This window comes from Fusarium oxysporum, chromosome 4, assembly GCF_000149955.1.
Source record: "Fusarium oxysporum f. sp. lycopersici 4287 chromosome 4, whole genome shotgun sequence".
In the NCBI taxonomy this organism is placed as follows: Eukaryota; Fungi; Ascomycota; class Sordariomycetes; order Hypocreales; family Nectriaceae; genus Fusarium; species Fusarium oxysporum.
The window spans coordinates 698,858-714,643 of NC_030989.1; the positions used below are offsets into that span (position 1 = coordinate 698,858).

The 15,786-nt window shown below is 47.2% G+C and overlaps 6 protein-coding genes across 6 annotated transcripts; 5 read left to right on the plus strand and 1 right to left on the minus strand.

Annotated features, from left to right (window-relative positions):
• Positions 1-294: 294 nt before the first annotated feature.
• Positions 295-2,420, plus strand: FOXG_07628 (uncharacterized protein). The gene is made up of 4 exons (XM_018386224.1): positions 295-939; positions 985-1,095; positions 1,140-1,395; positions 1,445-2,420. Exons 1-4 carry the CDS (start codon positions 417-419, stop codon positions 2,271-2,273), a joined length of 1,719 nt encoding a protein of 572 aa, XP_018243352.1. The 5' UTR covers positions 295-416; the 3' UTR covers positions 2,274-2,420.
• A 1,214-nt stretch (positions 2,421-3,634) lies between these two features.
• FOXG_19518 (uncharacterized protein) lies at positions 3,635-4,297 on the plus strand (the record flags this gene model as incomplete). The annotated part of the gene is made up of 3 exons (XM_018399740.1): positions 3,635-3,768; positions 3,949-4,199; positions 4,251-4,297. The coding sequence occupies 3 exons, from the start codon at positions 3,635-3,637 to the stop codon at positions 4,295-4,297; spliced, it is 432 nt and encodes a 143-aa protein (XP_018243353.1).
• Positions 4,298-4,618: 321 nt separating this feature from the next.
• Positions 4,619-5,464, plus strand: FOXG_07629 (uncharacterized protein; the record flags this gene model as incomplete). Its single annotated transcript, XM_018386225.1, has 1 exon — positions 4,619-5,464. One exon carries the CDS (start codon positions 4,619-4,621, stop codon positions 5,462-5,464), a length of 846 nt encoding a protein of 281 aa, XP_018243354.1.
• Positions 5,465-5,513: 49 nt separating this feature from the next.
• FOXG_19519 (uncharacterized protein) lies at positions 5,514-7,385 on the plus strand (the record flags this gene model as incomplete). Its single annotated transcript, XM_018399741.1, has 3 exons — positions 5,514-5,611; positions 5,704-6,892; positions 6,960-7,385. The coding sequence occupies 3 exons, from the start codon at positions 5,514-5,516 to the stop codon at positions 7,383-7,385; spliced, it is 1,713 nt and encodes a 570-aa protein (XP_018243355.1).
• Positions 7,386-7,445: 60 nt separating this feature from the next.
• Positions 7,446-9,824, minus strand: FOXG_07631 (uncharacterized protein). Its single transcript, XM_018386226.1, has 3 exons — positions 8,685-9,824; positions 8,465-8,595; positions 7,446-8,412 (listed from the first exon to the last, which is right to left on the minus strand). The coding sequence occupies exons 1-3, from the start codon at positions 9,248-9,250 to the stop codon at positions 7,559-7,561; spliced, it is 1,551 nt and encodes a 516-aa protein (XP_018243356.1). The 5' UTR covers positions 9,251-9,824; the 3' UTR covers positions 7,446-7,558.
• A 4,064-nt stretch (positions 9,825-13,888) lies between these two features.
• Positions 13,889-15,262, plus strand: FOXG_19520 (uncharacterized protein; the record flags this gene model as incomplete). Its single annotated transcript, XM_018399742.1, has 4 exons — positions 13,889-14,167; positions 14,219-14,707; positions 14,810-15,029; positions 15,078-15,262. 4 exons carry the CDS (start codon positions 13,889-13,891, stop codon positions 15,260-15,262), a joined length of 1,173 nt encoding a protein of 390 aa, XP_018243357.1.
• Between the last annotated feature and the right edge of the window lie 524 nt (positions 15,263-15,786).

Here is a 15,786-nt window from a genome sequence, read left to right on the forward strand (position 1 = left end):
GAGGCCATCCTCGTTTCTTGATAGGATTTCTGAAAGTGAGCCAAAGACCTCCCAAGATGATTCTAAAGCTATTTTTAGATTAATAGGTTCTTCTGCCGCTTAGGATTGAGCTCATAGTCCTTAACTCCTCTCGCCTGTATATCTCTGTTTATAAACACCTGCTTGTCGTGTAGTTGAGCTGCTCTCAACATTATTCGGCGCCGGATGATGCCTAAATGGGTAAGTGGGATAAAGAGCATGATCGCCAGGCCAAGGAATGATGAGGACTGCATAGGGGGCCAGGATGTTATGCGGGGGATCCTGTACCATGCGGGAGGACAACGCGCCGTCTTATTTATATAGGACGCATTCATTTCATTCATTAACAGCCGATTGAGTCCTGTATTCATCGCTTCAGTCTTTGGGAGACTTACAAGATGAAGATCCAAGTGCAGCCTCTGCCTCTTTTGCTTTTACTCACTGGCGATGTACTCGCTGCAAAGAACTACCATTGTCCTCCAATTGGTCCAGTCCTCCCTGCGCCAACAAACCCAAGCTCACATCAAAATGTGAAAAATGCCATTGAAGCTATCACAGAAACTATAAAGGCCTATTCAAGCCTTCTGCATAGCTCGGCTGTATCAGTTGGCGTCGCGTCAATCTACGAAGACAAACCCTTGCTGGATTTTCATCACACACCAGAGAACTTGGATCCTCGAGGCGTAAGCAAGATCGATGCCGACTCGGTTTATCGCATTGGTAGTATCTCGAAGGCGTATACTACCCTCGCTGCGCTCAAACTCAAGAGAGTGGGCATGCATGATCCGGTGACGAAATATGTCCCTGAATTGAGGAAGTTGAACAAGCAGCAGAGTGAGAATAATGCGATCACGACTGTCGATTGGGATAAGGTATCGCTGCAGGCTCTTGCATCACACATGGGAGGCATGCCTGCTGATTGTGAGTTTTGAGTTCAATGAGAAATCAGATACTGATGCGTGGTAGTGGTGACGGATTTGACGAGCTTCAGGAATTGGACTGACCTGGGTCTTCCTGCGGCGCATGATGTCTTAGGATGTGCTGGCCTGGTTGGAATACCTCCCTGCGACGTTCAAGGTGAGTTAACAACCAACACTCAAAAACAAAACTGACCGGCATAGATTTCTGGGACAACTTTGGCAAACGGCCTCCGACTTTTGCACCTTGGGGCAACCCCGTGTACTCAAACATCGCCTTCTTCGTTATGAGCTTGGTCATAGAGAGAGTCTCAGGACAGTCATATGAAGAGTTTGTGCAAAAGAATGTGCTTGATGTTGCGGGGATGAAGAGTACGACTTATGCGAAGCCTGATGACTCTGTGGGGGCTATTGGACCTGACGACATTTTCTGGAATACTTCTATCGGTATCCTTAGCCCGTGCGTCTCCTTCATTCTGGGTGTAGTGGTCTTTAGCTAACTTGCACAGGGCTGGTTCGTTCTACTCATCAACAAAGGACCTCCTCGCTTTCGGATCTTCCATCCTCAAGCACGAGTTCTTAGACCTGCCAGAAACAAATAAGTGGCTCAAACCTGTGACTTTTACCAGTGGCAGGGGGCAATTTATCGGCGCGCCCTGGGAGATTGTGCGATCTAATAAGCTGACCTCTGACGAACGGGTGGTCAATGTCTACACCAAAGGAGGCGATATAGGAACCTATCATTCCATTTTTGCAATGATTCCAGACTATGGTATAGTTATAAGTGTATTAGTGGGAGGACCCGAGATTGCGGGAGGTCTTCCTCTGGTTTTCTTCTCACTGATCACAAAGGCTCTTGTGCCCGCTCTCGAAGCAGCAGGTAAAGACCAAGCGAAGAAGACATTTGCAGGGACCTACATCAATGAAGATACAAATTCGACTCTCGTTCTCGACGTCGATGACGATGGTCCAGGGCTGAGTATCACAAAGTGGATAGTCCGCGGAACAGACGTCTCGACACACTGGCTTCACTATCTCTCCGTGCTCAACCCCAACGTACCTAAAATCTCACTATCTGGGCGATTATATCCTACAGATCTTACAGCGGGGAACAGGACAGAGTGGAGAGCAATGTTTAGAATTGGTACGGCGAATCAAATTGGGATGCAGGAGGGGTTGTTGTTCTGGGAGGATGCGAGTTGTATGAGTTGGGCGATGATAGATAGAGCAGCGTATGAGTTCTTGGGATTAGATGAGATGGTGTTTGAGAGTGAGGATGGAAGGGCGGAGGAGGTTGAGCTGGTGGGATTCAAGACTACCCTCAAGAAGGCTAAGTAGAAGTATGCTGAACATGTGTATTCTGTCTATATCAGATGTGCCAAAGTTCACCAAATCGCTTTCGTTGACGTCGATCGTTATGTTGAGTATAGTGGTCGTTAGATGTATACCATAGACTGTTTGTATAATCAAGAATGTTGAGTGTAGTGTCATGTCAAAGACGAGGTGTCGAAACGTTGATGAGAGGCATCGTGCATGGGAAGGCCACAGCGTATTGGGTGTCGAATGTCAGACGTCGAGGGTGCAAGGTAGGGGATCGAAGAAGAACAGATTCTTCTGTAAGAAATTGTCATTAACTTAACAGAAAATGTAGATGAAAGTAAAACGTACCCTGGCTTCGACCAGAATTAGATGATGACCTTCTGCGGAAGCAGTGCCAGAAAACGAGAATGAAGGTGGGGACGTTGACTAACACGCCAACAGTGGCGACTATGACTTCCACAGGCATAGCCATGCTGCGAAGGTTGGTACTTGAAAGACGGTAATTTGAGCTTAGAAGAAGGATAGAGCAGTTAGGCAGTCAATAGGGAGTTTTGTATCATGGAAAGTCAACAATTTAGATGAGAAGCAAGTGGGAGTAAGAGTTGATATATACATCCATTTCGGCAAAGCGAATTTTGGCCCTTGTTGGTACCGGTCGTACCGCTACATCCTGGCAGCGGCGGTGGCACATGTTGTGCTTTTGGTAAAACATTTGAACGCGAATTTGGCCGTCCAATCATGGCTATTCCATGTTTATAGGTAGTTTTTGGTTGTATCCTCTCTGTGGTAAAGAAAGCAGGGAGACCTGTATTCTTTCATCTAAAGACCTAGGTTAGGAATACACGGCTCAAATTCATCATGGTACATTTGGCATATCAAAATGACTGAAAATGTACTCAAATCTAATGTTGAAGCCTCGGGCTAGATGGCTCACTCTGTTCACAGAAGCGGTCTCATGAAGGTGACATACTAGTCTATACGTTGAAGTCGGAGCAAATTACAGAAACCGCTTCCTGATACGTCAACCCCAAAAGGAGATGCCTCGTAAGGTGGTGGTAGTCGGTTGTTGAGGAGGTGTGATATAACGAAACGCGAATTTTGGCCGCCAATCAGCGACTTGACAACTCAGCCTCACTGGGCCGCTGTTTGGTGGCCACGCCCTTCAAATCAGGCTCTAACAGGGCATGAATAAAACGAGAATTTTGGACAGACGTTAGCCTTGAGTAGGTACTCATGTACCTATCTTGAGTAATCGAAAGCCTGATGATGAAAAGGGTCTGACCCTCCCACCCATTCTGAACTTCCTGCCATACTCGCTTCACTCAGCATTTACAAGAGCTCCTTATTCCAAGACTTTTGTTCATTCTAACGACCTCAATATGCCCCAGACATTGAAAATCCCGCCTGCTCGATGGAAAGCCCAAAGGGGTCGCATAACTGAGCTATACGTCAACCAAGACAAAACCCTCGATGAGGTTATCCAGATCATGGCGAAATCTGGATTCCATGCCACGTAAGTCAGATTGGTGCCAGTTGGATATTAAACATCTGAAAATAGGTTAGAAAGCCCCAATACATTCGAAAAGTGAATGTTTAACTGGAAGCTGCAAAAGAATTACACCAAAAAGAAATGGCAGCATGCAAGGGCTTTGGTCACCAAGCGTCAGGCTGAGGGAAAATTGACGGAACTCAGCATTGGTGGTAAAGTGATCTCAGAGAAGAAGAGGAAGAAAGGACTGAGAAGATATCGTGCTTCACAAATCGAAGAAGATTGTAAGCGCAATGTGCCCGAGTACAGAAACCTGCTAATCCATCGTGTTCATGAAGTCGTTGGTACTAGTACCTGTGGCGTGGTTGCTTTAACACCGCCATCATCCAACTCCATGGTCGTTCTCATCAACGGACTCCCGTGGTTGAACTTCCGGGAAAGCTTCAATGACCTAAGTGAGTTTGGTCTTAGCCTAATCGTTCTATGCCAATACTGACGCAACGAAGTCAAGAGTCGACCACCACTATTCAGCCCAAACCAACAGAATGGCTGACTTGATATTTTGGAACTGGCAAGTCCATTACTGTCGGACGTCTATGTCAATGGGGAAGTGGCCACAAGAAGTCTGCCACTATTAGAGCCACACAAACTCGTCTCCGATTTGGTCTCAGAATACCTTGACATAACACGACAGAGACTGTTTGAACTGGTGCCAATATTGGAAAACTCTCTGATAAGCCTTCGACAACAAGAGCCGCTGTGGTTGCAAATTTTCAACTCGCTCGTGTTTCTTTGCTCTAATAATTTGATGGGACTTGAAGAGTCCTCTTACGAGCTTCTTCAAATTGCCATCTCGAGTGGCTTTCTCTTGAACATGAAGCGTCTACTTACTATAAAGGGACCAAGCGTCGAAATATTTGGAAGACACCTTCTCTTTATGGCGCTCGGAGTTGAAGAAAGCGAAGGAATAGAATTAATGCGTTTCTTACTCGGGTCGGGGTTCAGCCCTGACAGCATTGATCCGTGTACCAGACGCTCTGCGCTCTACCAAGCCGTGAAACTGAAAAACCGGGACGCCGTTCATCTCCTTCTCACCTTTGGGGCGGATCCAGATGCGAAGGTTGAAGGCACCGAAGGCGACACACTCGATAGCCCTGTAAATTGCGCCATTGATTTACCTGGCAATGGAGTAATTGCAAAGACGTTGATCGACTTTGGAGCAAACATCAATTCCGGATCTCCCGAACCCCCTTTTCGGGCTGTCAGAAAAAGGAACTCGGCCCTCACAAGGCACATGCTGAAGGCTGGTGCAGACCCAAAACGGTTACTAGGAGGAGGCCTTTCATTGATATACTCTGCAATCTATCGTCACGATTGGAGCCTGGTCAACTGGTTGATTGAGGCGGGAGTCAACTCGGACCTTTTGGTTGAGGAACTTCAGGATGCGGATCTTGAATTTCTGAAACGTGAACTTACCCGCTGCCTCGCGGGCCCATTTTGTACTCCCATCCAGCTAGCAGTACTTAGAGGCAATGGCAACATTGTCAAGAGACTCATCGAGGGCGGCGCAGCTATGGATAAATTTATCGAGCCAGAGATGCTCGAGAATATAGGCCATCGACTTTCAACACCCATCCACCGCAACGGCATTGCAAATGGCGTGCTTCTTACCTATAAGAGATCAAAGGAAAAGTCAATTGATCGAAGCTTTGTTGGATAGGGGAGCAGATGTTAATGCTCTTCCAGGGGAGGAGGGAGGGAGAACAGCAATGCTGGCTGCAGCTGAATCTGGGGATTATGACCTCCTCAAGCTACTCTGGAGTAAAGGCGGCAATGCCTTTGCCTCTGTTGCTACAAAGAATGGATTGTCGGTTTTCGAAGCCGCATTGAAGTCTGGCTCCGCTAAGCTTGTGACTGACGTGTATTCTTGGAACTGGGGAGTCACTGTGATTGCCCCAGTATCCTTGAAGGAACGAATTACCTAGAAAAAGCAGTGTCCACGGGCGACATACAAATTCTTCACGCGGTGTTGGAGCTTTGGAGTCGCCAAGAGTTGCATTGGCCGAAAGAATTCATTTCGTCCGCCCTTAAAGTCCCCGTCCGGAATGGTTTCACGTACCTTACTCAGGTTCTCGACGCCGGCTCATTTACCATCGCCGAAGAAGATGCCACCTCCATGATATGCGAATCGATATGGAGTGGTGATAAGAGAACATTTGACTTGTTGAATGAGCGTTTCGTCGAGTCTGAGCTTGACTGCCCCCAGCATGGATATCCAACACCTCTCTGGCTAGCATTGCACGAAGACAACTATTACATGGCACAACATTTGATCAAAGCTGGAGCGGCTCCTAACCAACCATCATTGACTATGTGGCGCAAAAAAGGCTGTTTCGGTCATATAATATCCGAAATGCCACTGCAGCAGGCCTTACGTCGAGTTGACAGCAGGTTTATAGAAATTCTCGTCGACAAAGGGGCAGACATACATTGCTTGATCGATGGTAGCCAAACACCGCTTCTTATTTCCCTTCGAAGAAAATATGAAAGTGCCGCTGTGATTTTGCTCTCTAAAGGAGCAAATCCAAATGCAATGGACATTTTGGGTGAAGAAACTGCGCTTGGGCTTGCCCTTAACCAAGGCGCCTCGCTCTCAACAATCCAGTCACTTATACACTATGGCGCTGATATCAATAAGCCCTCAAAGTGGGGGACACCACTTCAACAAGTCGCAAGAGAAGGCTTTTTGTCCCATGCTCTACAGAGATGCCAATTGCTTCTCACAGCTGGCGCCGACGTCAATGCTTCAACTGGAAGGACTGCACCTCAACTAGCAGTCGACAGTAACAGACTGGAGCTAGCTGAGCTTCTTATTGACAGAGGCGCTGATATCAATGCATCAGAGGCTGGGATGACTGCACTTGAGACGGCCACCAAGAATAACAATACATACCTGGCAAAGCTGCTTGTCAAAGCTGGCGCCGATGTGAACATTTCCACGACTGGAACCAGTGTACTTCAATTGGCTATGAGCAAGAAGAACGTGGAGCTGGTCAAGCGCTCTCTTGAAAATGGTGCTAATGTCAATGATTCCGAAATTCGGGAGACTGCACTCCAGACAGCTGCAGATCTGGGGAACTTGGAATTGGTAAAGCATCGCATTGGCCGGGCTTGCCAATACCGCCGCGACGCATGGAAACATTGAGATCGTTAAGGATCACGTCAAACGTGGAGCCTCGATCAATGAAGAGGCTAGCCTTCACTACAAAGCGAGAGCTCTCGGACATGCAGTTGTGAACGACCATACTCAGATAGCCATATCTCTGATCGAAAACGGAGCGTCGGTCAATGAAAATTCAGGCTACTGTGGCGGGGCCACAATGCTTCAGCTCGCCGCAGCATATGGGAATTACCAGATTGTCACTTGTCTCGTTGAAAATGGGGCGGCAGTCAATGCAGCACCCGCAACTGTTCGAGGTGCAACTGCTCTTCAATATGCAGCGATCGTTGGTGACATCAAGATAGCTATTTTCCAGAATGGGGCTCATGTCAACGCGAAAGAAGCAGATGTTGATGGAAGAACTGCACTTGAAGGAGCAGCAGAGCATGGTCGACTTGATATAGTCGTTTGCAGAGGCTAAATACCATAACGTCATTGCCAGGATATTGAGAGACTATAACAGGCCATAATTTCTACGAGGGAGGGTTCAAGCAAATATGTCATTGATGATTGTATTCATAGGTTATTGAGACTGTGTTGCTGCAAACTTGAAGTGTCATGTCTAAGCTAGCTGTTCTGGGCAACCAAGTCATTTTAAGCTTCCTCCTTGTTCTTGTTTCTCTCATCCATCTCGACCTGCTCAACACTAGCAGTCTCAATATCCTTCTTTTGGTGCTGAGGAAGGTCTCCGTCGTGGACACCAGCAACAGCATGCTCAAAGGCACGGCCGCGCTTTTCAGGACCAAACATAGTGGTGAACATGATACCGAGAGCAATGATAGCAGTGGCGACGCCCATCACAGGACCATAAGCCTCAACCTTGTCGCCGTTCTTGAGTGTGACGAATGTCTTTTCGGCGACGGCGTTGACAATCTGAGCTGAAGGAGATGAGATCATGTTGCCGATCTGGTAAGTGACACCAGGGAATGAAGATCGGAAGGCAGGAGGCGACAGCTCGTTGAGATGAATGGGAATGACACCCCAGGCTCCCTGAACGAAGAACTGGATGAAGAAGCCAGAAGCACTCAGTCCTCTCTCGGTTGTGGGGAGAATCCAGGCCGGGATCATGAGGGCAGACATGAAAGCTGACACGATGATGGCACGGCGACGACCAACAAACTGGCTCAGGTAACCAATGATTGTACCACCAACGCAAGCGCCAGTCTTCATGAGAATTGAGGCACGAGAAGCAGCAGAGTTATTTAGTTCCTTCTGCTCCAACATGAAGGTAGTGTAGGAGTCTTGAGAAGTGTGCGAGTAGTAGTTGAACCAGGTCATGAGGAAACAACAGTAAACGCACATCTTCCACTCGGCGATGAGCATCTTCTTGCAGTCTGCCCAGAAAGCACCGGGTGTGGAAGACTTCTTGCCCTTGGCGCGGGCTTCGAGAAATTGTTGGGACTCGGGGAAGAAGATACGAATGATACCGACGGCAATTGAGATACCAGCTGATCAATGTTAGTAAAGATTAAATGATAGGTCTTGACTATGTTGACTTACCGGCAATCCAGAAAACGGTCTTCCAACTCTCAGTGCTACCTCCAACGCCAAGGTTGGCGCATGCAGCCAAGACGTAGCCGAAAGAGTAGCCCTGCTGCAAAATACCGGACATCAAGCCTCGAGCGTTGGAGCTAGAGCGATATTAGCACGGAAATAAAAACATTCTCCAAACTTGGCAAACTTGGCATGGTGAAGTTCAATTGGGGTAGGGTTAACTTACGGGCACGACTCGAGAGCCATGGCGATAGCATTGCCGTAGACTCCGCCCATGAAAAGACCGAAAAGACTTCGCACGGCGAGGAATTGTTGAAAGGTTGTGCTGTAGATGGTGGCGATCTGAAGGACACCGAGGATGATCATGTTGAAGACCATGGGCCACTTGCGTCCCCATTTATCACCAGCGAGACCAAACATGGCTGCGCCGACAGATCGGAGGAGGAGAGTGAGGGTGATGGCGGTGGTGATGGAGGTCTTGCTGGTGTCATAGTAAACAGAGAGCTTCTTGGTCTGGATAGACAGAGCATGGAAGTCGAAAGCATCAGCAGTCCAGGCACAGAATCCTACAAGGAAAAAGATCCAATCCTTGCCAGAAAGCTGAGCCATTAGACTGATGGGGTTCTTGATGGGATCTGGGTCCCGCCATTCAGTGGTCTCTTCGCCATGCTCGTTGGTGATCACGACGCGCTGCTTCCAGATGAAGAGATCACTGAGAGCTTGCTTAGCTGTGGGAATGACACCCTTGACCACAGGGCCAGCGGGCTCGCCTGCAGATGGTTGCTTGACCATTGTAAAGATGCTTATACCGGTCTTGAGGGGAGAAGGGAGTAAGGAAGTGATGATGGTTGGGGAGAATTGAGTTTACGAGGAGAAGAGGGGGGATTTATATCCTCTTTGCGCAACGCCAGCCACGACCGCAGATCACAGCAACAAGCTTAATGTGTTATCTCCGATTACAGCATCACTAGTCCCCTGCCCTACCATACCATGCAGTGTAATGGTAACATACAGGCCAACATGTCGCACCAACACAAAACCCTAGAGTTACAGTAGACGTGGGGAGGGTCTCGAAGTTGGGGTACTCGTCTAGCGGATCATGCCCGTGAACAGAAAGTGAGGTGACCACCCTGGCTTTGTCTGTTCCCCGCAGAGCGAAGGAAGTATGGGGATGGAGAAGGGATTATCATTTGTTGAGCCGGGTGAGAACGGAGGGAGGAAAGATTTTGGTTTGTTGACTGGGATCAAGGTTGAGAGTTTGTTGTCTGTGTATGCGGGGGAGAAGAGGATGACACCGGATCCGCAAGTTATACGAATGAACGAGTTTATACAAGATAATGTGACAAGAATACTACGTAGTCAATCTTTTCGATGCTTTTGCTGTGTTGTCTTGTTTTTGGGTGTCTCGTTATATGACATATCCCCTCTCGCCATATCCTATGACGCTGTATCACTCCATCACCCACCAAGAGAAGGTTGGAAGCCATGAAACACAATTGGTCACATGGGATTAATCACCAAGATGACAACCCCGTTCGCATACATACAACAGGTGGGCACCTCCAAAACGTGCGGAGAGGCCGAGCCAGGCCTATTCGGCAATACGGCACCGCTATGCTTCTCAGTGTAACTGCCGATCACCCCGGAATTTACGCTTATACCACTTTAACGTTAGGGTTTGACATAACATTTTAAGGCTCCTTGTTAAGCTTACCTTGCACTGTGAAATATGGGGCCATCACACCCACTGACTCTGCGGGGAGAGACAACTGATACCTAAACCACCAGCAGGCTAGCAAGGGCAGAAGGGTAGAACTTTTTTCACAGTCCCCGCTTACGCTGTAACTCACTACAGAGAAAACAGAAACAAGTGGAGGCAGAATTGGGGGAGGTACATGCCGAGTCTCCATCTCGATAAGTGACCTTAGCGTTGGAGGTGAAAGGTATTGGCGTTTTCTTGGTTACATCTACAAGTCTACTGGGCCTGAGGGTGCACTTGGAGGTGTAGCGATGACCCATGGTGGTGTTGGTTTAATCCCTCGTTGGTCCATGCTTACATGCATCGTCTGTCTGAGTTAGGATTGTTCTGGAAGTTGATCGCCGTGGCACTTCTGTAACATCGCTCCTCTTTCGCCAGTCACTTTTGCAGTCCGACTGTTTTTCTTGGTTGACGATCATTTCGACGGGATGACCTCACTAAGTGCGTCTTGGCTGACTCGGGAAATAATCGCCTTGGCGCCGAGACACTTTCTCGATGAGGAAATCCGTCGCATCGCAGCCGACTTCATTCATTGTTGACCAACGGTTTATCTTCTGGCACGTTTGTCGCTAAAGACCAGCCAAGTTATCGCGAGACGTTATGGACGACTACTAGAGATAAGAGACAACATAAGAATGTCAAAGCTTTACGAGTCAAGTCTCCTGAGTCAATCTTCCCTCCGTCTTTCCCCCAAGTGAACAAGGATTCCCTCCTCGGTTGGAGATTGAATCGCGGGGCTAGGCTGCATCTGCTTCTTTAGTCACAATCTCCGATCAGCATTAACCCAACAAAGTAATTGGCTAGAAAAGTCGACGCACTCTTCATCGCACTGATTGGTTCTTAACCCGCAAAGTCTCGACGTTCTAGTGGCGGCTCGTACGATATCTCCAACCTCCACTTGAGGGGAACGATGCCTCTATCTTGGGGTTTCGAATGCCCGAGGTTAATGCAATATTGACTCCGTACTGAGATCCGGGGTATCTGGGGCTGTTACGCTTGTTCAACAGTGGGAGATTAGGGTTCGTGTCAGAGACAACGCATGGGAAATGTCGGGAGCACAATGTAACAGAGCCCAAAGTGCTACAGTTCCAGACCCCGACGATGCATCGAGACTGGAGACACAAACGAAAATCTCCTATCATCCCAAGCGCCCGCACCTCTAGCGTTTTCGAGAACATTTCCCAATTATAACTCATACAGCTCTTCTCCACGCGTTGGCAACCTTCTTCTCCAAATTGTGGCAAACTTACCCCTGCCAATACGTGGAATGCTTCCGCTTCTACCTTGATAAGCATGTATGCTTTTTATTCGGATCATTTCGGAATGTGGGAGAATGGTATCATGATAGTGAAGTTTTGTTATCATGAAAAAGGGAATGAGCTGTTTTGATGTCTGTTTTGAGTGATCTTCCCCATAAAGAAGCTCAGATGTTTCCGTAGGTCCGAGATCTTAAATCTCAACCCCATAATCTGAATCTTTCTCCAGGTGTTAACCATGTCCGTCATACCACAGCTGCAGACTCCCCAGAATATGGTCCTCAGATCACCTGATTTGAGATACAGCTGAGATGAATCCTTCGTTAATCTTGTGTTATGGGGCTGTGATCAGATGTTAGCTGTGCATTGGAGACGCTTTGACTCCAACTTCGTAAACGCGCGGAACTACGATTCCGTGGCAAGAGATAGTCTGATACTGGGGTCATGTTGTTGTGATTCGACGGTGATGTGATTTGGGGTAATGGTTCCCAGACTATCGTTGAGGCATTATGGAGTAGTGTCTAAATTGTGAGCTAGGTATGTCACCCTCGTGGCTTAAAGTTTATGCTCAAGCCTTCTGTTAGTGACGGAGACTAGTCATCCCTTGTAATACTCTCTGGACCAAACAGCAGGGTTGGACGCGTAGCAAGGTCGGTTGCGCAAGATCGAAACCATCCCAGCTATCTCCACTGACATTCAGACGACAAGTCTAGAAGACCATGTCCCGAGACATCCGAAACTTCTAGACTGAACTATCTTGAGTGCACTACACGTGGTGTTATTGGAATTGTTTCACTGGTTTCAAGCCACTGAATTATGTATGGTTGAGTCGCCGCTTCGGTTCGTGATACCTGCTTGGTAAAAGCCGGTGCGGGCGCCGAGTCACAATCCTTGGCATCTCATCTGTCCCACCGTCCCGGGCAAGACGAAAATGGGCGGTAAAAACACGGCTTGTCGTTATCTCTTTGACTGTTTTCTATGAGTCAGTCCGAGGAGAAAATGGTGTCAAGTATTCAAGCTGTCTGTAAGTTAGCGTCAGTGCTTGGTTGAAGTAGAAACGAGCTCTCTAAGTTGATAACCCTTGTATAGCGAGTTAGTATTAAAGAGTCATAAACAATGAGAGTGCCACGATGTGAGGAATTACTTGATATGAAGGCGTTAGATCAGTCTATGTATGTCAAAGCCTTGATACTGAGAAAGAACAGCGCAACTACATTTTTCTTGAGAGACATAACAGTATGTGATAGTTTATAGCTCGAAGGATAGACCCGCGTGGTAACCTCTGTTTACCTCTCTTCAAAGCCCTTTGAAGTCCTCTTGTCTGCCTCTGTTACCTACTTGGATTTCTCAAGTCGGTTCCTTGTGCTGAGGGTCTAGGTTAAGCGATTTGAGGAGAATACTCCTCAAAGTGACTCAACTCACGAATAAGAAGTTCACCAGCACTGAACCGACGTTTTTAAGTTGCTGGAAGTGAACTGCATAATTTTCAAATGGTCAAAAGGCGTCTTTTCCAGAATGATACCTCATAGAAGCGCCATTTCAGCTCATCACCTTCACGCATTCCTAGTCGACGTTTCCTCATTGGCGTGACATTTTATCTTTCGACAAGGCAAGAGAAGATACAGCTTACGAAATCACAATAGACTCCCTGATACTAAAGAGACATCTTATTTCCTTGGGTACTTTTGAATTACAACAGAGTCCCACCGTTCGTTTCTTGTCAGATTTCTGTAGCCGATGAGGAGAGCATTTCACTAGCAAACCAACAATGGAACTCGTGATATTCCACGTGAGTCCCTCTGGACGTGAACAAAGCTCAAAATAATATGGGTCTTTGTCAATACACAAACACACTGTATCATCTTCTATTTAAAAACTGTGCCAACTCGAAGTCATAGCAAATAATCCTACCGCTTGGATTTGTGGCTTAGCTAGCCTTACGATACCCTCCTAGTCACAGTTGAAAAGAACGAAGCTTCGATTTGATCCTTCGGTCTTGAGTCGGAAATTTACTAAATACCGCACCAATAAGAGTAACACTACTCTCCGCAAAACACCAACGTCATCAGTTGTGATCTTCACCGACGCGCGTCTGACTGGCTGCTTCGTTTCCTTTGAATGCTACGAATATTCTGATTGGTTGGAACATGAAACTAAACATCCTTCGAAACAAGTGTAGATCCTTCGCGTTGTAGGATTATACGAAAATCGGCAATTTCCAAAAGCGTCATTGGCCGCGGCGTTAGAAATGTTAGTAATTACCCAGTATTAGACTTTGATCAGCTTGAGCAAGCGCGTTGATCATGTAACTACTACCGAGAAGGAGCGAAACTTATGGGGCTTTCAATAGCATAGAAGTTGCGATCATCCCTTGGATGTTCTACCGTGACTTTTAGAGTAATCATTTTCTTCAATATGCTCAGTCTACTCGTGAAAGCGACAACATGTATCGCTTTGCTATTATGCCTGACTTGGTATGGGCAGACTCATTTTTATCGTGACCCTGGTAGTGTCTTCTTCGACAAGGCACGAGCATACGAGACACGGTACTCCGAACATCGCAAGGCCGAAGTTGAGAAGCTAATAAACTCGTATCCGGAGCTGAAAAAGCCGGCTCTGGGCAAGGCACGAAATGGAAACAAACTTCTCTGCGTAGCACTGAACTCTGTGAAGCGTGAGACACAATACCTCCCTGTATGTGCTATCCCAAACAAATACCTGTACTCAGGCTCATTAGAATAACAGAGGACAATAGGGAGTATGGTACACGACCTCGTGAAGGAAGAACGAGACGATCTACATATATCTGTCCTGATAGCGGAAACCGATCCGAGACGCCATCCGGGCTGGAACCACCAATGGCTAAACCGTGCGGCCGACGACATCTTTACCTACGATCTCAACGATACACAAACGAAACACCTGAGCGACCTCGAACAAAATGGACGATATCAAGAAAAAGGCGTCTTCGATTACACTTACGCCCTTGAACGATGTTACGCCACCGGCGCATTATATGTTGGCATGTTTGAGGATGACATCATTCTTGCCGAGGGATGGTTTATGAGATTTCTACAAGGACTATCACAGATATCTGACTCTGGCAACTGGCTTTTCATGCGTCTTTTCAACCAAGAGAGATCAACAGGGTGGTCGAGTCGGGAGATTGGCGGAAACAACGAATTCTTGATTATCCTAGGCATTGACATAGGAATCGCAGCCTCGGTGTGGTTCGTACGTCGACAATGGCGAGGTTCACGCAAGTATCTTGACCTGGAGACACTCGCGGTAACAGCCTTTATACTGGTACCGGGACTGATAGTACTGCTGTACCAGTCGGGAAAAGCATCACTATTTCCCCCGCCCCCTGGAGTATTCAAAGAACCTTTCGGGTGTTGCTCGCAAGCAATGGTTTTCCCAAGACATAAGGTCCCCTTGCTGATTGATAGCCTAAAGGAAAGGAGGGAAGGGCAGATAGACTTGATGCTCGACGAGATTGCTTCGAGCAATGGTCTTGATAGGTATGCTTTATATCCAGTTCAGGCACAGCATATTGGTGAGTTTACCAGACAGTGTTAAAGATCACCAGCTAAAAACTTTCAAGGAATCGATTCAGCAAGAAAGACAACAAAAGACGAAGCCCAAGCCATCTGGAGCATGGCCTTTGAAAATCAGAACCCCATAATTCTCAAGAAAGAGCACAGCAAACTCCTTGAAAAGTACGAATTATGGCGTGAGAAGGTTGAGCAAGATGCTCTCGACTCTATGTATCTCGATGAGTTATCATAGTATTTACCAGGCAATACAGTTAGCCCTCAAGTGAGGTTTTTTTTCAACCAGGTAGAACTTGATTTTAGTATCGACTTTCACTTGTCCACTCGTAGCAGCTCTTAGCTGATGCCGAACGTGATATGTATTTGCGCTATATCGTATAAGAATCTAAGGCACCTGGTAGTAAAATAGCAGTTGTTGCGTTTCTAACATCTTGAGGTAGGCTAGGCCGCTAGAATAAGTTTGCCGGCATCGCCTACGTAACGCATGGAGATTTCGAGGATATGTTAATAGGGTAAGAGACCACCAGTAGACAATTATGTTGAAATTTCTTTTGTCGAAAATTCCTTTGCAAAGCCTGTAACTCGGCGCATTTCGGTAGCTTCATCCTCGGAGCATTTATAGACTCGGCGAGTATACTGACTAAGAATAAGGTTACTGTTATGCCTATGCTGAATTATCCGCCGGTCATTTTAAATCACGCCAATAGGGCGGATGAAACATTCAGCATAGACAACAAGCAGATTCTGGTGTTTCATGAT

Coding starts and splice junctions, on each gene's coding strand:
- FOXG_07628 (XM_018386224.1), top strand. CDS start 417: ATGAAGATCCAAGTGCAGCCTCTGCCTCTTTTGCTTTTACTCACTGGC. Junction 1,096..1,139: donor ACCTCCCTGCGACGTTCAAG/GTGAGTTAACAA, acceptor TGACCGGCATAG/ATTTCTGGGACAACTTTGGC. Junction 1,396..1,444: donor TCTATCGGTATCCTTAGCCC/GTGCGTCTCCTT, acceptor TAACTTGCACAG/GGCTGGTTCGTTCTACTCAT.
- FOXG_07631 (XM_018386226.1), bottom strand. CDS start 9,250: ATGGTCAAGCAACCATCTGCAGGCGAGCCCGCTGGCCCTGTGGTCAAG. Junction 8,596..8,684: donor ATGGCTCTCGAGTCGTGCCC/GTAAGTTAACCC, acceptor ATATCGCTCTAG/CTCCAACGCTCGAGGCTTGA. Junction 8,413..8,464: donor GACCGTTTTCTGGATTGCCG/GTAAGTCAACAT, acceptor AACATTGATCAG/CTGGTATCTCAATTGCCGTC.